At 38.5% G+C, this 21,496-nt stretch overlaps 1 protein-coding gene across 4 annotated transcripts in view; it reads left to right on the top strand.

Moving 5' to 3' along the window:
• Nucleotides 1–21,496, top strand: part of WDFY3 (WD repeat and FYVE domain containing 3) — a 190,105-nt gene that overhangs the window by 156,589 nt on the left and 12,020 nt on the right. For 3 of the 4 annotated variants that reach the window (XM_080368510.1, XM_080368508.1, XM_080368507.1), the window contains 19 exons: nucleotides 1,242–1,399; nucleotides 2,783–2,860; nucleotides 3,834–4,061; nucleotides 4,912–4,965; nucleotides 7,310–7,478; nucleotides 7,688–7,851; nucleotides 8,630–8,778; nucleotides 9,046–9,166; nucleotides 9,577–9,662; nucleotides 10,027–10,107; nucleotides 10,632–10,686; nucleotides 11,051–11,170; nucleotides 11,986–12,103; nucleotides 13,238–13,344; nucleotides 14,136–14,289; nucleotides 16,758–16,849; nucleotides 17,161–17,373; nucleotides 20,113–20,260; nucleotides 21,312–21,466. In XM_080368510.1, the coding sequence (XP_080224636.1) occupies nucleotides 1,242–1,399; nucleotides 2,783–2,860; nucleotides 3,834–4,061; nucleotides 4,912–4,965; nucleotides 7,310–7,478; nucleotides 7,688–7,851; nucleotides 8,630–8,778; nucleotides 9,046–9,166; nucleotides 9,577–9,662; nucleotides 10,027–10,107; nucleotides 10,632–10,686; nucleotides 11,051–11,170; nucleotides 11,986–12,103; nucleotides 13,238–13,344; nucleotides 14,136–14,289; nucleotides 16,758–16,849; nucleotides 17,161–17,373; nucleotides 20,113–20,260; nucleotides 21,312–21,466 (2,450 nt within the window). The remainder of the gene's footprint in view (nucleotides 1–1,241; nucleotides 1,400–2,782; nucleotides 2,861–3,833; nucleotides 4,062–4,911; nucleotides 4,966–7,309; nucleotides 7,479–7,687; nucleotides 7,852–8,629; nucleotides 8,779–9,045; nucleotides 9,167–9,576; nucleotides 9,663–10,026; nucleotides 10,108–10,631; nucleotides 10,687–11,050; nucleotides 11,171–11,985; nucleotides 12,104–13,237; nucleotides 13,345–14,135; nucleotides 14,290–16,757; nucleotides 16,850–17,160; nucleotides 17,374–20,112; nucleotides 20,261–21,311; nucleotides 21,467–21,496) is intronic. The other variant, XM_080368509.1, reaches the window with a different exon arrangement.

The raw sequence follows: 21,496 nt of genomic DNA, 5'->3' as shown, positions 1-21,496 counted from the left end.
TGGACTGAATTAGCGAGAGTTTAGACAGCAGGTAATAAAATTCCATAGATGTGATTCCTTTGATGATTACACAGCTCTAAAGTAATTGAGCTTAACCTGGATGTACAGAAAGCATTTTTCAAAGCTTGGAATACTTGTTTTTGTGGTCTCTGTATTTCTGGATATGTAGATGTGCTATCCCTGGCTGATACTTGCTCATGTTTCCAGTATCTCCCTTACGGTCAGTATATATGCAGAAATGTTTTGAATAGAGTGAAAGATCTTAGGAGAAATTATTGCTATAAGAAAGTAGTGGTGGTTTTAAAAGAAGAAGAAAGCTCAGAGGTGGAGGTAATTAAAGAAACAGTGAGAAATGTGAGCATGTACTTTCTAAATCAAAGGTAACTTGACATACAGGGCAGTCCATTAGCTGAATATCGGGAGAACATTAAACTCTTAAGAGAGTTGGACTAAGCTGTGATTTTTTTTTATTTTTAACCTTCCATTTTAGAGTAAGCATACCAGTCTTGTTGGACTGGACTATCAACTGGGATGGCTGTGCGTGCACAAAAAGGTGCAGTAGCCTCTCTGTTCAACGTGGCATATTTTGCTTCCAGATTGGTTAGTGGGGTCGTGTTGTAGCTCCTTTTTGGGTAGAGGTATGGGCTCAGCTGCATTTTTTCGCTCGTATCTACTGTTTATAACATAAATTATATAAATTTTGTTATCTTTGTAACTGTTTTGAGAAAAAAATATTTCTCCAGACACTGTCTCCCTTCTTTGGAACGCCCATTTGTTCTTTAAGTGATGTAAATCAACAAAAATGAAGTTTGCAGGGGTAGAGGGGAGGCTAGGTGATGGTTTTGTTATACATAGCTGTTTTCATCTCTTCAAACAAGGACAGAATTTATAGCTTATGGACCCTCATCTTGATAATCCATCAAAGGAGTAATGAATCTGTTGTGCTTCATTTCAAAATGCAAGCAATTCCCAGATTTCACCTGCAGATCTTTCCTCATAGAAGTTGTGAATGTTTGACATGAATGTGAGTGCTGCTCGGCACTCTTAAAACAAATAAATAACTACACAAAACCCCCAAACAACCACCCCGCCCACGCAATTCCTCTAATTCCCCAAACATCTAACTTTTTAAAGCGGCAGAAAAGGTTATTTTATTAAAAGTATATATGTGTATATAATGGAGGGAGTTAAAAAAAAAATCCCCTAAAAAATGCTCCCAACACTTTCTCTTTGTTTTTCAGCTCATGAGAAGAAATGCATCAGTAGAGGAGAGGCTTTGGTTCCAACCACACAGTCCAAACTTTCACGAGTTAGCAGTGGGTTTGGTCTCTCTAAATTAACTGGTTCGAGGAGAAACCGCAAGGAGAGCGGGCTCCATAAACACAACCTCTCTACACAGGTAATTTCTGTCGATTAATAACACGCAGGCTAAAATCCAGCAAGGTATGTTCAGGGTTTATGGTAAATATCCCAGTGTAAGGAGTCCTGTGGAGTGCTTGGTTTTCTTTCCCCTTTTTGAATAGCCAGGCTGGGCATCTTGCTTGTGTGAATCCTAATCTAGTAGATGCAGCTGCGTATCTGTAACATTAAGCCAAGCATTAAACTCTTCAATGTTGGTGAGAGTGCTCAGTTGCTTTATTGCTTTGCTAGTCTGGGTCTTAAATTCCGTTTGCAATACTGCTCTGAAATGGAAGCTGTGAGATAGATGCTTGTCCTTTTTTCTATTCTGCCCCCAAGTTTATGTGGTTTAGGAAGATCCCTATATAAGCATGTATGTATCATAACTAAACAAATGCTGCTTTGCACTGTTTTTATTGTACTACAGAGAAGAATTCAGCAAAACCATCTGTGATAGTAGAACTGGACGCGCACTTTACAAACCTGCTTGCTTAATTAAAAAAAAAGGTTAGACCAGAATAGCACTGCAATGATGCTCTCAGTAGGACAGTACCTGGTGGGTCATTGCAGGGAGTCAGTATCAAGTATTTGAGGCACTGAAAACAAAGGAAAGAGAGGAGTCTGAAAGTTTTGGAGGATTAATTTCTTACTGTATTTAGCACTTGAAACACTGGGGACATGTTGTGTCAAGGAGGGCAGGTGTATTCCTGCCGCAAGGAAATGTGTAGCTCCTGTGGATTTAATCAGGAGTTTGTCCCCTGTGGAAAAAAAAAAATATGTTGCCAGTTCTCTTTCTGATCTGAAAACTAATTTGGTATCTTTGATAAAATAAAGAATTCTCATTGCTCTCAGTCCTTTTCCTGGTAAGCAGGCATACACACTAAAACAAACAGTAAGAAACTCACAAACTGAGCTGACAGGAGCGGTTGCTGGCTGTATCAGTAGAGGGGGCAATAACTAAAAACAGAGATACTGTAGTACAGAGTTGAGGATTTCCGACAAACTAGGCAGCATCCATAAAATATTACTTAAAAGGAAATAGGCAAAAGTAGTAATATTTGTCAGTGCCAATCTTTGGCGGTTTGGGAATGTTCTGAATGTTAGTTAAAATATTTTTCAAATGATTGCCAGTTTCTTTTAAAGGATATTTCTATATATGCATTTACTGCCTTTAAAAATAAAACAAGAAGAAAATAGCAAAAAACCCCAAAACCTTAAATACCGTTGCATGCAGTAGTTTGAAATTCATCATCTAAGTAATTGATTTCTTAGAAAAAATATCCATTGTGAGCACAGTTAGCAAGGTGATGTATTCATAGGCTTTTCATTCAAACAAAATCTTTTATAAAGTGTCATTCTGTCTGTCCTCTTACCTTTGTATTAGGAGATTTCCCAGTGGATGTTTACTCACATTGCAGTGGTTCGGGACCTGGTTGATATGCAGTATAAGGAATACCAGGAGGTATGGTTCAATGATTTAATTACATGACACTGATATTTTGACCTGTTAGGTATACCAGTCCCATTTCCCAATATGGGGCTTGTAAAATATTAGATTGTCATTGGTGAAATGCTTGAATGTGTAGATACATTTTGGTTGTGGATATGAAAACTCTTCTAGCAATATTACATGTTAAATCTTAATTTTTTTCCAAGAAGCTTAGGTAGTCTTTCCTTAGAATTGTGTTTTTTTTTAAAAAAAGAGATTTGAAATATGCTAGAATATGCTGTCTTTCTAAAACATCATACAAAAACCTAAGAGAAGATGTGGAGAAGCATTGTGTACAAACTCTACTTCTATAGTAACACAAAGAAAATTTTATGATACCTTTCCCAAATCATGCAGAAATAAAAAGTGGCTGATCTGTGCCTTCCAGAATGAAATCATTGCACCCTGCGGTTTCTTCCAAACATTCCCAAAGACCTTTGGTTCAAACTAGTTGCTGAGCTACATGCTATAAATCTTGAGAAATCAGCTTCCAAGAGATACAGATCATTGAAAGTGATTAGTTAAAAAAAAACACCCGCCAAACTTTACTTCGTTTAATTTCTCTCTCCAGTGTAAATACAGCCAGGGAAAGCCTCCAACAGAATTTTTGTTTTCATTCTTAAAATCCTTTTTTCAAAATCAGTGGATTAGTGTTAAATTTCTTTCATATTTTCCATTTAGAAATATGTTTAATTAATGATACAAACCAAAAGCAAAACTTTCACCTTTTTTTTACCTTCCCATTTTTTGTTGAGAAGATTATAATATGAAGCCTGCTTTCATGGTAACCAACACTGGAAATCTTATTAAGGCGTACTAGAAAATGCTACGAGAATTATGAATTATTTCACTTCTTTCTGTACTGTAGTAAAAATGTCTCTGTTCATATCAGAGACAGGTTTAAAAGCATCACTCCTGATGCATATACAAATGTCTTTGTATTCAGCGTCAGCAGAATGCGTTAAAATACGTGACAGAAGAGTGGTCTCAAATTGAATATGAGTTACTCCGAGAGAGAGGTTTGTGGGGTCCCCCCATTGGCTCCCATCTTGACAAGTGGATGTTGGAGATGACTGAGGGTCCCTGCAGAATGAGGAAAAAGATGGTGCGAAATGACATGTTTTATATTCAATATCCCTACATGCCTGAAGCCGAGCAAGAAACAAACTTGCTGGTAAGTAGTCAAGATTTTGGGATGAGTAATTTTATGCCCTGTTGTAAAATCCATATAATTTTAATACGTTTTTCTTAAGAAACTTACCTTACTCTGTTGGCATTACCTGGTATTTTGTCTGTATGTCCTGAATTGTTGATAAGGTCCAGTTGTTCCTCATAGTATATTTAGGGAAGGGACGGCATCTCTCAGCTGAAAACTAAGTGAACCAGAAGACTAACAATTGCAGCATCAGATGAGGTGTGGTTGCATCAGCTAAGTGATCATGCCACTGAACAGCAGAGGCACCTTCACAAGCCCCTGGAGGCTGACAAGTACCATAACTGTGGGAGGTTTCAGCCTGAGTTCTTGGCCTTATGCTAGATAACATGGTAAAAGTGATCTAAAAAAAAAAAAAAAAAGAAAAGAAAGAAGAAACCAGACAGGCTATGGGCCTTGGTTTGGGTGCATTTCTGAAATTAAATGTGCTTTCACAGCCCATGAATGTGAACATGGGCTGTGTAGCAGTATTGCACGTGGCCTTTGGAAGCTTGGCAATTAGTTCCTGTTAGTTTTGGAACACCATTTTTATGATATGGAGCAGTCTTTATTGTGTCCCTTTAGGCATGCATATATGCATGCAGAGTTTTTTTCCTCGAATTAAGCTTAAGTGCCAAAGTACTTAAAGCAAGCAAACAAAAATTAGCATTCAACCATTTTTAAACCATTAGGTGTATTTGTCTGCTTGCAGTCTGACACACACTAGCTGTAGTGACAGTCTAATTCACCCAGAGTGGAGAACATGCCATCATACGTTCTTCTCAAAAGTGTTCTTTTTCTGATGCTTATATAATTGATGCCCTGTTTTCAGTCTGACTTCTCAAGCAGACTTCCTGAGACATCTGATGATACCATTCCTCAAAAGGTAAAGAAACAAGTACACTGACTGAAAGAATGTAAAATAAATACAACTTTTTTTCCTCCTGCATGTTAGGCAACCTTAACAAGGCTTCTACGTTTGGCTTTCGACTTGCTCTTTCAGTAAATATTTCCAGGCCTAAAGGTTTTTTCAAGTAATCACATTAAAAGATGTTACTGTGCTATCCTCAACCTTCACTTAATAAAACTTTCTGTAGATCTTGCCTTCTTTGCTGCACACTAACAGGCTGTGTTGGGCTGTGCTATCACTGTTCTCACTGTGTGAAGTGTTGTGGCTTTGGGATTTCAACTAATGGTCAGTGGAACATGTTTAGTAATGGGCAGCACGATGACTGGGAAGCACTTACTGGGAAAATAAGTGTTTCTTTCTAAGAGAGGATCTGGTAAGCAGTTCTCCCTTTTAGCCGTAATGGGCTGTAACAGGCCTACTACTTAGAGCCCAGGTTAATTTTGTCGTAGCTGACTCTTCTCCTCCTTTTTACTATTAATAAAATACACACATTTGTTTAAAAAAGATTAATCCTGCCTTGAAAACAACAGACTCGTTTGGAAGTGGCTGCTGTGCAAGCATTTCAGTATTGTGCTGCTTCTGCTAATTACATTCACAGTCTTGCCCATCACTAAGTACAATGTGTAATGTGCGTGCACTCATTTTGAGTTACATTCAACAGACTAACAGATATATATGAAAGTAATCCTATTATACAGAGTATCTAATAGAAATTGTTACTGTTTTCCTTTCTTCATGCTAGCAGTGCTAGTTAGGATTTCTCTTTGTAGGTTATTTATAAGTTTTTTCCACAGAGGTTTTAAGCATCATCTGGGTGGCATTTTTGTGGTGATGAGTGAAGACTTAATTGAACATAAGTAAACAAATTAGATCAGTACCTTAAATTTCTGGGGGCAGCCAATTTGACCTGAAACAATAAATCTCTGTGTTGCTGATCTTAATCTCTTTATCATCCCAAGCATCCACTTGTAAGAAAATTAAGCTTGATTTTTTGGGGGGTCATTTACTTTCCCACTATACTATCATACAGATGAATGCCAAAAAAAGGTAAAAAAATCACGTTTTATATATTTCCAGTTATTACTGCAAAAGTGGACAAGGAAAAATCTTTACGGAAATAGCAATGATATTCTGCAATTTACATAATGTAAAGCATTTAACTGGATTAATAATAATAATAATAATAATTTGTAATTATCCCAATCTAATTTTGAAATTCATAGGAAATAATGCTACAAAACACACAAAAAACCACTATTTGTGGTGGAGAACTGAACACATTCACAAAGCTTTCTAAAGTTTGAGTGTGATGTTAAATAGTAGTCAGAGAAGAAAGTTTTCAGCTGTAGTATAAAATCCATGGGGTTTTCATCCATCCATATGCATCAGCGTGTTTTAATTTTGGAAAGGCTCTTTAATACCTCTTTGATTTTCACCTGTATCTTCTGTGATCATTCAGATATATTTATTGTCCTCATTTAGTTTTCTATTTTGAATGTTATCTCCATAATCAAGGGAGGAATGTAAGAATTAGCTTATGGTAAGGGATGGAATGGACAAAGGAGAGAAAAAACCCACCAACCAACTACCAAAGAACTCACAAAAAACCCTCAACAAAACCAACCCCAAACAAAACAAAATACACAAAACCCCCCAAACTAAAAAAACACCACACCACCAGGGTATCCATTGTCACCCAAAGGTACAAATGGTGCTCAAGGAATTACTTTGTTTAAATGGATACTTCTGTGCTGGTCTCCTGCCCACAAACTGTCAGAATCTTTACTAAAAAAAGAAGCGACTGAATTAGTGAAGACTTTCCGAGCCTTGAAGCTGGTCCCTGGCTGCTTTTAGTTCATACCAACTTCCACACATCTGTATCATTCCCTGAAGCGATTTTTTGTTCAAACTATTGCCCAGCAAAGAAATCAGCTGGCTAATGAATAAGCTGTGTATGTTGTAGGGAGTTATGAAAGTTGATAAAATGGCCATCTGATCTATCAACCTTAAGCACAAGTATCCTGGCCTTTTGTGACAGTTCATAACATACTGGCCACGCTTCTGATTTTCCAGGTTTAGGTTTGTCTGCAGGCTTTTCTGCAAACCCCTTATTACTTGAGTGGCTGAATAGCTCCCTTGCAAATAGCTGACAGATTAGATCTGCTGATGAGTGTCTGTTTCTGTATGTGTTGGTGTATGACTGAGCACGCATAAAACACTTGATGGGCATGCACTGTGCTGCACACAGTATTCCTGAAACACGTTCACTGAAGTGACTGAGGAGCTGACTGACCAAGCATTTTCTTCAATTATTTCTAAGAAACCTGCTCGTTACCGAAGAGCTGTAAGTTATGACAGTAAGGAGTACTATATGCGCCTGGCTTCTGGAAACCCTGCAGTATTTCAGGATGCTATAGAAGAGAATACAGTGGGTGAAACCACTCAGCAGGAGCCAGAACATGGGGAGGACACTATTGCAAGAGTCAAAGGTTAGATTGTTTTGTTCAGAACTGTTTTCTTTAAATTTATCTGCATTTATATCTTTTCATTCATTTGCATTAAGATAAGCATAAGGGTCCTGTAGGACTTTTGTTTTTCTGTCTTAGCGTTGGATCAGTAATTTCAAAGTTCAATAGGTTTTTGCGAAGTGAATTTTTTTGTGTCAGGTTTTTATTTATCTATCTCTGTTATTCCCCAGGCCTGGTAAAACCCCCCCTGAAACGGTCTCGCTCTGCTCCTGACGGAGGAGATGATGAGAACCAGGACCAATCACAGGATCAAATTGTTGAGGGGAGTTCAATTGATGAAGAGGAGAAGACTGACAATACAACTTTGCTTCGACTTCTCGAAGAAGGAGAGAAGGTACCGTGTACTTTTGAACACACCAAGCACTTACTGTATTGAAATTCCTGCATTACATACTGCAAGCATTAATAAATGTCCTAAATACCTTCCCTGATCTACAGCTGAATTTGTTTAGTATTTCGTCAGCTTCTTCCTTGAAATCAGGTGTGTGCTCTGGTTCAAAGAGATCCTGGGCCAAAACTCCTGTACTGGAAACACTTTTTCTTTCCTTCAGCCTGCTAGGGAAAAAAGAACCTGTCCTGAAATGAAAGCTACATGCTACATGCTTGGATTATTACCCTGTTGGCTTAATGAGTCCAGACAGAAAACATATGTTGCAAATATAAATGTTGAACTTGGCAGACTGTCTGTAATTAATTGTTCCCTTCACTGGAATGAAGAACCTTGATAAGTAGTAGTTTATTCCCAAGAAGAGTGTTGAATGACCGTGCTGTGTATTTGGTATTTCAGACTTCGTCTGTCTGAAGTATACCAGTAAATACATTTGTCATCATAATCAAGTGGACTACAGGTTCTAAACTATGCTCAAAAAGCATGGTGTGAGTGGATAACTTGGTAAATATATAAATCTTTCTCGTACAGAGGAGGCTTTATTTAACTCCCTTTCCAAACTGCTGTATCACAAGTGTTGGGTATATCTCTGATTAAGGGGGAAAACAGCAGAATTTTTGCCATATCTACAAGGGATAACAGTAGTGTCTGGGGCTTGTTCTAACAAAGCAATGATCTAAGCTTGTTAACCTGCTTTTTGCTCAGAGTCTGCTTATCGTTACAGATTCAGCACATGTACCGCTGTGCTCGGGTCCAGGGCCTGGACACCAGTGAAGGGCTGCTGCTCTTTGGGAAAGAGCACTTCTATGTCATTGATGGATTTACCATGACAGCCACCAGAGAAATACGGGATATTGAGACACTGCCTCCAAAGTGAGTAGATTAGTGGTGAGATTCCTCAATTCTTGATAGCTGAACAAGAGGTATTTAATAAGATTTTTGAGGAGTCAACTCCAAAACAATGTCAGATTCAGAAAGAATTCAGGAGTAGTTTCCTCTGTGCTCACAAATTGCTCAGTGTAGTATGGTATATTGTGAAAATCAGCTGTTTCTGTAACTGGACTCTCATATGAATTAAGAGAATTTTCTAATTTATCGTCTTTTTATCACTTCTCTCTCCCTGTTTATGCTCATTTACAGGATGCACGAGCCAATTATACCTAGGGGAGCAAGGCAAGGTCCAAGTCAACTTAAAAGAACATGCAGCATTTTTGCATATGAAGATATCAAGGAAGTACATAAAAGGAGATACCTTTTGCAGGTAACACGGGCACTGTTTTTGGATTGAGGAGCCTATTCTGGAATTTTTTTATAATGTCATTTTTAAAAAGTAAAATAAATACGTGACTGATCAGTATTTGGAAAGTGAAGCTATTACCTGTGTTTCACTATTTGGAAAGTGAAGTTATTGCCTGTCTTTAGGTGCTGAAATTGGGTATCTTTGTTGGAACATTTGGCTTACTATGGTGTAGTTCTGTTTGCCTGTATTAGTGAATTTTAGTGTACCAAAAATAAAACATCTGGCTGTGCTGAGCAAAGTCTGCTTCACCGTGATGTGGTGTCATATATATATGTGTATATGTACAGTATAACTACACTAGTCTGTGCCTGACCCTCAGAGGTGATGAGCAAATGTGTTAGTGTTGACATGGGTTTGTCCTCTGTTTTCAGCCAATTGCAATTGAAGTTTTCTCAGGAGATGGACGGAACTATCTTCTAGCTTTCCAGAAAGGGGTTAGAAACAAAGTTTATCAAAGGTATTGTAAAATAAGGTAGAACATTTTAATCCAAATATTTCCGAATGTCTGTGTGGAGCCATATTTGAGCCTTACAGTGACCTAACAACCAGAAGCAGATTGCAAGAGTGATGGGTGTTAGGCCGTGGATAACCCTGATAGTAACTTGATGCTGTGCAAAAGAACCACTAGGAAGCACTAATGCCTGTGTGTGAAACTTGTGATATGCATTCAGTGAGAAAAGGGTCATTCCAATTTTGCTGAAGATGTTATGTAGCTGCTCAAAACGAAGTCTGTAACTGTACTAAATGCACGCTGTTTCTAGGGAGAAGACATACCAAGGTCAGAAACTCTAATCTTAATCTCTTTTTAACTGCTGATGCAGGTTTTTGGCTGTGGTGCCATCTCTAACTGACAGTTCAGAGTCAGTGTCTGGGCAGAGACCAAACACCAGCGTAGAGCAAGGGTAGGTGATTCTGTTCCTCACAAGCTCTGTAGCTAATCAGTTTCAAATAAATGATGCTTGCATGAAGGTCGGGATTCACTAGAGTACTGCAACCTTGATGTAAAATTGGACATTACCAAAATAACTTAACTAGTGATGTGCTCCAGTTATTTTAAATGTACTAATATCATTAGCAGCATTGGTATATCTTCTTACTAATTAATATATACTATCAGGATTAACGTTATTGGTATACAGATACATTCTGAAAGCAATTGGAGTGCCAAAGCCATTAGACATTTTCCTCGTCAGCAGTCTGTTAGATACGTTTGTACTTGCAGTGAACTGTGTAATTAATGTCCATGATTTTAACAGTATGTGTTTAGAAATAAAAAAAGACTTTGATAAAGTAAGAAGGAACAAAGCCCCATTTTTCGAATTGTTAAAATTTACAAGTTTTGAGAATAAAACTTTGGATTGTCTTGTGAAGATGTAACCCAGATCTTACTGCTAAGTCAGAAAATGCAATTCCTTCTTCCCATTAGGTCTGGCTTGCTTAGCACTTTAGTGGGAGAAAAATCTGTTACTCAAAGATGGGAAGTAAGTATGAAAATTTTGGGGATTTTTTTTTTAAATTAAATTCCACGTTTTGTAGTGATACGTAATTAATGAGGGCACATAAGTTGCATCCTCTTAATCAAGCAGGTGGTATATACTACTATAGAAAGTGTATCTCAATGTTTTAGTTTGTAATATTTCATGATATCATCATCAAATAGGAAATTGTTCTACCATTGAAATTACAAGGCGGGGGGCAACTGTAGTAAAAATAGGGTGAGTGTTGTAATATTGAAATAAGTTTTGTATGTTTGGGGAGAGCTTAACACTTTGACAGTCTGGCAGTATAGACATTGGATTGTTGTAAAGCGAACACTTTACGGTGCTGTTATCTGTCTTCCTTAAGAGAGGAGAAATCAGTAACTTCCAGTACCTGATGCACTTAAACACTCTGGCGGGCAGATCCTATAATGATCTCATGCAGTACCCTGTCTTTCCCTGGATCCTCGCAGACTATGATTCAGAGGTAAATAAAATACCTTGTCAGCAATCTTTTATATGTTGGGAGTTTTTGCAGATGATATAGCTGGCTCATACTGCCTTGGTAAAACTGAGGCTTGTCTTTATCACCAGTTGTTTGATTTTATCTATTTTGTAATGTTCCTCCTACTTATCCGTGGGTAGGATATTAGAGATTCTCGGCTGTCCCATGCAGGCAGGTCCTTGCCTGCGCTGATTTTACAGCTGTTACTGGACTGTGCACAAGTGAGGGCTGGGATCAGTAGTTTGTTTTAAGACAGTTGCCTGTGTTACAACAGTTCCTGTAAGTCTTTGCATTAGCTTTCTACTGAATGTCCTGAAGGACATTATGCCCACAGAGAAAGCACACTTGTCCAGAAGACTGTGGTAGGGGCTGCTGTGAAATCTGGCCCCATGGTGAAGAATTTACTTTTAAAAACGAAGAAACATCCTGTTAGTGCTTTTGTGGGCAGCTGTTGCTACCAGCCAGACCATAACTTAAAATATTGTTAAGATGGCTGTTGAGAATTCAAGAACAGAAGTAGAGGGAATTGTGGAACACGACAAAGAGAGCAGGGCAAAAATTATCTGGAGCCCAGATGTGACTTAAAATAAGAAACACTGACTCTCTTAAGTCGGACTGAAGGACTGTTTTAAGCATATCCAACATTGTACCTGCTGCATGTGTAGGAAACAAAGATGACAGCCTTAGAAGGTGTGTGGTGTTAAATATGGTAATCAGCAGTATAGAAAGGGTTTGTTTGGTTTTTGGTTTGGGGTGCTTTTGTTTTTATAAAATTGATGTCTGATTTATTTTTAAAGGAACTGGATCTTACAAATCCCAAGACATTCAGAAATCTTGCCAAGCCCATGGGAGCTCAAACAGAGGACAGGTTAACCCAGTACAAGAAGCGATACAAAGACTGGGAAGATCCCAATGGTAAGTAATGATCCCTCCTGCAGGAAATGCAGAGGGACGTGTGCTTGTCACATGTCAGGAGGGACTCAAGATATTTATATAATGGATCAAGAGGTCTGGATATGGATATGCAGAACTCTACCATGGTTTTTAGTGACTCTCCAACAAATACTAAGTTAGAGCAAAGGGGCATTGGTTTTCTTGCTGTGGTGTTTGTTTTAAATCCAAATGACGTATTTTGTTTATATGAAAAAATGAAGACAAAACAGTTGCATATTCAGAACAGTTTGACATTGTCTAAAGGCTAGCATGGGCAGGCACATGAAGCACACAACCAGCTGTGTCTACTAGGTGTGAGCACTGCTGCAAGAAAATAAGTTGTACAAAAGCATGGGAATACTTCTGCACTAGCAGTACTCTAGCTTTTATCATTTCTTATCTTAATGCATTTTTTTTAGCTAAAAAAACCCCACTCAGAATGAGATGCAATTCAGTTACGTATTCTTGATTTTAGAGCTTCCTTATATATTGAATATAAAACTTGTGTGTTTGGCAAGGCAGCTATTACATGATACATTTCTTCTTGTGTACTTTTATTGAAGACACGAGCCTGTTTAACTACTGCAGTGCTGTTCTGTATCAAACAACAGCAGGTGGCAAAGACATTCATTTCTAGAAATGGATCAGTATGTTCAAGGAGTACTTATGCAGACTTTTGGCCAGGAAATCAAGAAAGTAAAAGCTGTACAAAATCTGTAGCCAACAATTCTGAGACATATTTCTGCCCAGGCTTTTAATTCCACAGTAACCAATAAAGTTATAAATAAAATGTTTCTTCGGCAGAAAAATTAACATAGCTGTGCTGCAACATTTCAGTTAGTTAAAATAAAAAATTACAAACCATTCAGTATTGCTCTGCAGAAGCCCGTTGAATTAGGGCTACTGGACTGCAGCCAAAACTCAAGTGGTGGCTGTGAAAACCCATAAAGCTTTCAGATTCTTGAGAATGAAAATTACAAATTCCAATTTTAAATGTGTCCAAGGTCATGGAGTAATTAAGACGCACCACTAATTAATTCTTTTTTTCAGTTAGTACTAATTCAGTCACCTAACTGCTTTATTTCTTCTATGTTTATGATTTTTAATCTTGTGCAGGGGAAACCCCAGCTTATCATTATGGGACCCACTATTCATCAGCCATGATAGTGGCTTCCTATCTTGTCCGGATGGAGCCTTTTACTCAGATTTTCCTACGATTACAGGTAAAAATTGCATCATCTCACTTTGTGTTTCTTTCCTGCTGTATATGAGAGACCTAAGTGAAAAATATGGTCATTCAGCTTTGTTTTCATCAAATATGGTAGAAGAAATACTTCTAGCAGAGTTGTTATTGCCTGGGAGGTTTTTGATGTTTCTTTGTAAGTGATGTAATGGAATTCACACTTTTTTTCCTGTAGCTTGGACATTTTTCTAAGTGTATGTAGAACAAAATATCAGCAAGCAAAAAACAAAGCAAGTTTTATTGTGAAAAATACTTTGCTCATCATGCTTTATTTTTCTGTTGTTGAAAGAATCATATGCCGTTTGTTCAGTTCTGTGCTGGAGGTGTTGAAAGATTGTTATTTTAAACCAATATGTCTATCCAAAGAGCCATTTTAGTACTGAGTGTTAAAATAAATGTTTGCAGAGCCTGGAATTGTTTGCCTGTTTGATGGATAAATGGGTTTTGTAACATTACATGTCAAGTATTTTCCTAGACAGAAGCCATCAGGCAAAAAAAAAATGTGGTTCTCTGGAAAAGACCAAACTTTGAAATAGGACTAGGTGACTCTCTTCTTAAAATTCTGTATATCTGTATCTCATTGCTATTTCTGTTTACTATTATTTGCACCAAAAAGTACTGCAGCTGTGTTTAAATCAGTTGTGTTAAAGGAAGAAACATGCTACATTTTATGGTAACTTAATTGGGCAGAGGTTGTTCTGATTTGCCACCTTGGCAAAATCTGCTGTGCTGAGAGATTGATGCTGATGTGCTTCTTGCTGTGTCCTGCAGGGCGGTCACTTTGACCTGGCTGACCGAATGTTTCACAGCGTACGGGAGGCTTGGTATTCAGCGTCAAAGCACAACATGGCAGATGTGAAGGAGCTCATTCCAGAGTTCTTCTACCTCCCTGAGTTCCTGCTCAATTCCAACAATTTTGACCTAGGTAGGCAGAAAGAGCTTGATAGCGTTGCTACGGGTGTAAGAGAAGTGGCAGACAGTCCAACACGAGAAAAGCGTCTTGTAATATGGGCAGAAAAAGGTCTGTTTAACTGCATGAGAAAATTGTGAACGACTTGCATGTTTTGACATGAAAGCAAAAGCAGGATTACTTCTGATATTTCCTGATACAACATGTTTATTCAGTATTAGATTTGAAAGTCTGAATGATTCAGAACTCATCCTTTAGTCAGGAAGAGCGTAGCAGGAATTCTTATTTCCTCTGTGATACCTCAGATTTATTTTTTCACATTTATCAGACTTAGGGTATTTTCTCAAGCAGTAAGTGTTCATTTTATGCAGTTAATGCGAAGTTTGTTCTGAGAATTGCTGAACAAGACAACGAAATACCCAAAAAGGATTTTTGTTTGGAGTGGTGTGTTGTAGTTGATTTTTTGGGTTTTTTTTTACCTGTTCGAAATCCACATATAAATCATGTTTTACTTGGGGTATCTCTGGTTTGCATTTTTCTCCACATAACTTGCTACTCCATGATGGTGTTCACCAACTTTTTTGCAAATATTTTTATGCTTTGCAAAATCTGTTTGACAGTCCTCACTTTTATTAAAGTATTCCTAAAGGTTTTGTTGAAATGTTGCAGTTAGCTTTTGTGAGAGTGATTATTCAACAGCAAATTTCATGTCTATTGGTCGTAGGGGATACATGTCCCTTAGGTTGTATGTCACTCTTAACAGTGGCACTAAGCTTCTGTTTTCTGTGAATCTAATAGCAATAATAAAGATTAATCAAGTCGTAGGTTTTCATGGGCTCAAATCCTTTTTTCAAAATGTATTGTAAGAGATTCGGAAGCACAACCTGGCAAAAACAAAAGAAGGCCCTGCAAAACCTCACCCAATTATATTTCATGCAGAAGGGTATGGCCATTACCTGAAAAATGCTGAGGTCGTGTCCACTCAGCATTGTATCTGATAATTGTGGACTGTGACCATCAGAGTTTAGAAATTCTTCATTGAGCATTTGGAACAACAGTAGGAAAGGTTTTGTTATGAACAACTGTCAAAAACTGTGTGATACTTTTGACTGTGTTATAATCTGTAGCAGTCCTGCTCCCCTTTCCCCAGATAAAAGAGACAAAGGTTCAGTCTGGTGAGGGAAGCATGTTTCTGTTGCAACAATGTTCTTAGTACTTGTGTACCCTATAAAATTGGAAATTCATTGGTGTTTCTCTGAGCTAACAGGAAGTGTGGAACTGTCTCTTGGCAACAAGCAACAAAACAAGAATATAACTGGGAACAACAAATACACTTTTAGTAATCACAACATGTCACTGTTTAATGTTAAGAGTGGGAAAGGGGCTATCAGGACCCAGATCAATGTATGTGGCCAGATCGTGCCCAGGGGAATCACCAATATCCGTGGGTGTGAAGCCTGTTGGGAATGCCAGTTAGCTCTTTGCTGTTAGGATATGAATATTTAGCCTGTACTCTGTGATGCGTAGCCATTCTCATGGGTAAAACAATAATTCTGTTCTTTGGTACAGAATGTTTGTATGGTGAAGAAAATAAATCCTGGGATGAAATACTGTTCCCCACCAAGGCTTCTCAGTGCACTTTGCTGTTACACTGTCTTGCACTGGGATTTATTTTCTTCAAAATATACTCCGTTGACATGCCATTGCTATATACGTGCTAAACAGATGCCAAATACAGGAAATTATGTCCTTTCTTAAATTTGGGCTAGCACATTTATTCCAGTTTTCCTCATAGAATAAGAACAAGGATATCTAAAAGAGATAAGAGAATTAACCTTGCTGTGCTGATTTTTCTGGGTACAAAATGGACAGCTGCTATGGTAGCAGTTCCCGGTTAGCAGGGTTGGCTGCTTATGTGCAAGCTAAACTAACATAACAAGATTCTGGTTGTGCAGTGGTTGCAGAAAGCTATTTTACTGGCTCTTGTTTTCATTAACTTTCACACACTGCAGTAGTGGGTCTGATTTCCCATGGCAGGGAGAGAAAAGCAGAAATTTACTTAAATAGAAGAATAAAGACAAAATATTGATGTTCCAAGAGCACTTGATGGGGAAACATAAAGGTTGTGAGTACAGACTGTGCATGGTAAAGTTGTGAAGGCTGAGGAGGCATAATCTAATTTATGCTTCTAGCTAGAAAGGTAATGTTTGTTTTGAAGAGCGGATGCTGAAACACTGTCACATCTTCAAGTCAATATTTTAATTCTTCCTCCTGCAAGCATGAGCAACTGAGGCAGAATTTTTCATGTTTTATTGCCTGACATTTAAAAATGACACAGTATTTTAAAGAAAAGACTGAAGTGGCTTGCTTTTCTTAAAGGAAAGGTGTTAGAATTTTATACATTTTAATGCTTTTTTCACCATTGTTGCAGTTCAGTTTCAATGCTTCTCTCCAATTGTTTTGTTTGCTTTTGTTCTTAATAGGTTGCAAACAAAATGGCACTAAACTTGGTGATGTAATACTACCCCCATGGGCAAAAGGAGATCCTCGTGAATTTATCAGAGTTCATCGGGAGGTAATTTGTAATTTAATAATGGCAATAGAAAACATCAGTTGGGACTTTGCACTGCATATTAATCTAAGCTCGAGTTGTGCAGTTACAGCTACTAGCCAGTCCGTGAATTCGGGGTTGATGGCTAATTGTTGCAAAGGTCTGTAGAACTGGTGTTTCCTCCCCTTCTTTTTTGGCTAGACTTGAAGCAAGGCTTTATCAAAACATAACAAGGATATGTCAAAATATATTCTGCATTTTTCTTTGTGGCAGGTGTAGTAGACTCAAGTGGTGACGGATACAGCTAGTTTTAATGCATGCCCTTTGAATTTCAGGCTCTGGAATGTGACTTTGTGAGTGCACATCTGCATGAGTGGATTGACTTGATCTTTGGCTATAAACAGCAAGGTCCTGCTGCAGTAGAAGCTGTAAATGTCTTTCATCATCTCTTCTATGAGGGGCAAGTGGACATATATAACATCAATGATCCATTAAAAGAGACAGCTACCATAGGATTCATTAATAACTTTGGACAGATACCAAAGCAGGTATACCCATCATATAATTCTTATTTTCCAGATGACAGTCAAATTGAAATGTATCAATATAGAATGGGAAAGTTTTAAGAGTGAAACTACCTGGGAGTGTTTCCTATAAATATTCTTCCAATGATGTGAAATCACTTACGTTTCCATCATAAATGCAACAACAATCAACTTTGGGCTTTCCTTGATAATAGAAATGTTGTCTTTTTTTTCTTTTTCTTTCCTCTTTCCACCCTTAAAGTAAAGGCAAAGTGAGTTATGGTTCAACTCTAAAAATCAGCATCAAAAACAAAAAAGTATGTTCCCGCTGCAAAGTCAGAGGGGAGCAGTGAAAGTGCAACTTCAAAGTATTGCCTGGTGCTTAGGTATTTTAAGTTTCCCTGTAATGAAGGAATTTCTATAATAACTTATGATTCCTTTTTTTACACCGGTCTCTTGGCACTCTGTAGGGCTTGCCCACATCTTTTATTTGGAGAACCTGTTGGAAAATACCTCAAAATTTAAATGAAGAAGACTGAATCTTGTAGGACAGCTATAGTTAAGGATTAATATAGACATGGTTTTGGTGCAGCTTTAAAGTTTGTGTTCTCTTTGAGAGATTGCATTGAAGTATTAAATGCAATATTCGATCTAAAGTTTTACTGTGTGGATCATTAGTTTTTTGGGCAGATGGAGGGTTTCTCTCTCTCTCTCTCTCTCTCTCTCTTTCTCTCTCTCAGGCATTTCTTTAGGTTTTTTTTCCTGTCCAGTGAAACTTTTAGATGTCATTGGTGAATTTTTGCAGTCTAGATCTGGTGGAAACTCACAGATAACCTTCAGCAGTTCACTGGGAACCCAACCCATGTGCGGGAAACTAGACTACAGCAGCACATAACGTTCCAGGACAGCCACAGGACATTTCCTGTGGGGACCCTCTAACAGCTGCCTGTGTCTCATTGCTTGGAAGGAAGGCTAAGAACTGCTCATCTATCCCCTGTGGTTGCTTTTTGCCTTTTTGTTCCTTGCGCTCTCTCAATAATCTAGATATGTAGTGGGTGTAGGGCTTTATCCTCTAACACAATAATCAATCACTGTGTTGTGATGAGAATCAGACATAGCTCGACTAAAGCAGGTAAAGACTGGGGCTGAGAGCAGGGCGGTGGAAGAGCATTGCAGCTGATTTTGGACGTCTGCCTGAATCTTCAAATGCCTGTTAGGTACAGACCTGTGATGAGATCTACCAGAAACTGCATGATGCTTTGCTAGAGGAAATAGGCAGACTGCAATAAATTTGTGAAACTCAGACCTCCTTCCTTAAGTCATTTGTGGTGGTGAGTGCTCTTGGAGCACGTTTTTATGTAACCTTAGAGTTTTGCTGTGACCCTCTGTGACTTTCCCCAGGGGATCTACGGCAGGCTATCTCAGTGACGTGTCTGCTGTGCACTTTTTTACTTCTTTGTTGCATGGAGATGTAACATGAGGGCTACATCTTCTTTAACCCATCTCTTCCACTGGTAATGCACCTGGTGGTTCTGTTTCCCATGTTAAAAAGTTGTGCTGCAAAACATTTCAAAGCTGGTACTGCATTTGGAAGAGGGCCCTCGCAGGCTCTGTGAGGGTCCCAAGATGCCGCAGCCTGGAAGGGCAGAGCAGAATTAGTAAGCCAGAGAAGTCACTCAAAGGAGCAAAGAGGGTGGGTTGTTTTCTTGCTGGCATTGGCGTTTTTTGAGATCAGTTGTCCACGTGAACAGTATATGATGTGCCTTCTCCATATTCTCGTAGCCCAGCTAGATGGGAGGCATGTGGTAGCTCAGGGAGAGCTGTGGCACATAGGCCTGTTGTTACCCTTTGTACCCAGAGTGTAGGTGCAAGCAGTAGGAACATGTGTGCATGTTCCTAGCTCAGCTGCCTCAGGCTTATGCATGTTTCTTCTGCTTTGGATAGGCAAACGTGTAACATCTCAAAGGGCTGTAAGGAAAATAACTTTGAGCCTTGGAATTTCAGTTTTCCTTTCAGTGCTGTAATAACCTTTCTGCAAAAGAGTAATCAAAATCTTACATACATTCAATGCTTATTAAATGTTACAGTACATAGCACCTACCATCCAAGACATTTATTATGAATTTATCACGTGATAAGCCATAGCGTGTGTCATTGATGAACATGACTTATTAGAAGTGATGATCACCTTGTTTAACGCTATCTGAGATACCAGGAATGGTCACTGAAGCAGTAAAATTGAAATTCAATCACTCGTAATGAAAAGCTAGGCAGAAGATAATCAGGTTTGAAGATGTGTTTCTTTTATATGGTTGTCGTATGCAGTCCAATTACATGCCCACCTATGCTGTTACTCTGTTCTTTGGTAGCCTGGCCGCCTCCAAGTGCATGAGCTGCTGTTTGTGGGACACAGTTTGTTTCAAAGCCAAAAATTAGCTTTTGGTTTGGCCTAAGTTAGAGTTTAATACTGTGTTATGCGTCAACTTGGGGATTTTTGCTTGCTTTACTTCAACTGCTTTTGCAACTGGAGGTAGCTTTAAAAATACTTTGCTTATTATATCCTTGTTGGATTTCACATGATTTGTGGAAGTCTTACTGAAATAGTTGACATAAGTTAGTAGTGAATACTGAGAACAGTTAAGTAACATTTGCTAACCTGCAGAATTTTTAGAAGGTGAATTGGACATACTGGTGATCTTTTTAAGCTTGTGCTCTTGTAAACCTATAATTTTTGATGATAATTAATTTTTTCATGAACTTCAGCTCTTTAAAAAACCACACCCACCAAAGCGTGTTAGAAGCCGACTGAATGGGGAGGCTGTGGGAACCTCTGTGCCCCCTGGTTCCACAGGTGACAAGATTTTTTTCCATCATTTGGACAACTTGCGGCCATCCCTTGCCCCAGTGAAAGGTAAACTGTAAAACTGCAGTAATTATTCCTCTTTCTTTGCCAGAGCATTCAGAGTTTCAACAAGATCATCCTTTTCCATGTTTTTCTTGGTTCTAATGTTCTTAATGCCTGTACTTTTGTGAGAAAAACAAATTTAAAATACCCTAAGCTGCAGGATTATGTTCTTAGCTACCTTAAAATGTACTTGGGAAGCACCACACCTGTGCTGGTTTAATATAAGTTTTTTTAAAGAGGGATAAAATTGCGCCCAAGCACCTCTTTAAAGTTTTAATTTAACAAACGATATTCAGGTTACGTTGCTTTTGGACCTGCGATAGCCTCAATTTTTGTGATTTTTGTAGCAGAAGGATTCTTTATTATTCTTTTAGTGCCAAGAAATAGTGAGAAGTGTTGCCAGGAAAGGTGGTGTTTGGTAGCTGTACTGAAACAAAAATGGTGGGGTTTGGCTTCATATCTGACATTGGACCGAACAAAAATTAATTTGTCTGTGAGGCAGGTAAATGCTATTATGGTGATGTCTTTCCTAGTTGGTCAAATGAATCTGTGCCTGCCTGCTGTAAAGAGAGAAGGACATACTATTACACAGGACATAGTAAGGCTGCGCTGTAGTAAGACAGGAATTTAGAAAGCACTCATCTATATTTGCAAAGCTTGGGGAAAAACAGGTAGGACACCATGGGCTTTAGTTAGGAATGTAGCCTGTGGGAACGCTTGGCCGAGATGTTGGAATCGATACCAGAAATTTACTTGTGCTGAAAATGGTACAGTCACTTTTAATGACCACACACATCTTGTCTGAAGAACACCTGCAGCATTGCATGTAGGATCAGAGCTGTCTGGGACGCTCAGGGTGTTCTCGCCACTGCTGATGGTGCTTAGCCCTGCATTTGTTACGAACTTACTGAAAGTTGCCATCATCGCAGTTGAAACAAAGATGTGTGTAACATATCCAGTACAGAGATCCTGCCTTTGCAGAGCATCAGGTATTTAATGGGATCTGATAGTATTTGCCTGGCCTAGCAATAAAACATAACCCCATCTTCTCTTTTAGAGCTCAAGGAGCCTGTGGGACAGATCGTGTGTACTGATAAAGGCATTCTGGCAGTAGAACAGAATAAAGTTCTCATCCCACCTACATGGAATAAAACTTTTGCTTGGGGCTATGCAGACCTCAGCTGTAGACTGGGTACCTACGAGTCAGACAAGGTTTGTAATCTGAAATTTTTTTCAGTGCTG

Source organism: Falco punctatus (genome assembly GCF_963210335.1).
Source record: "Falco punctatus genome assembly, chromosome: 1".
In the NCBI taxonomy this organism is placed as follows: Eukaryota; Metazoa; Chordata; class Aves; order Falconiformes; family Falconidae; genus Falco; species Falco punctatus.
Note: the sequence above shows the minus strand (reverse complement) of the source record. Positions and strands in the feature narration are given on the sequence as shown.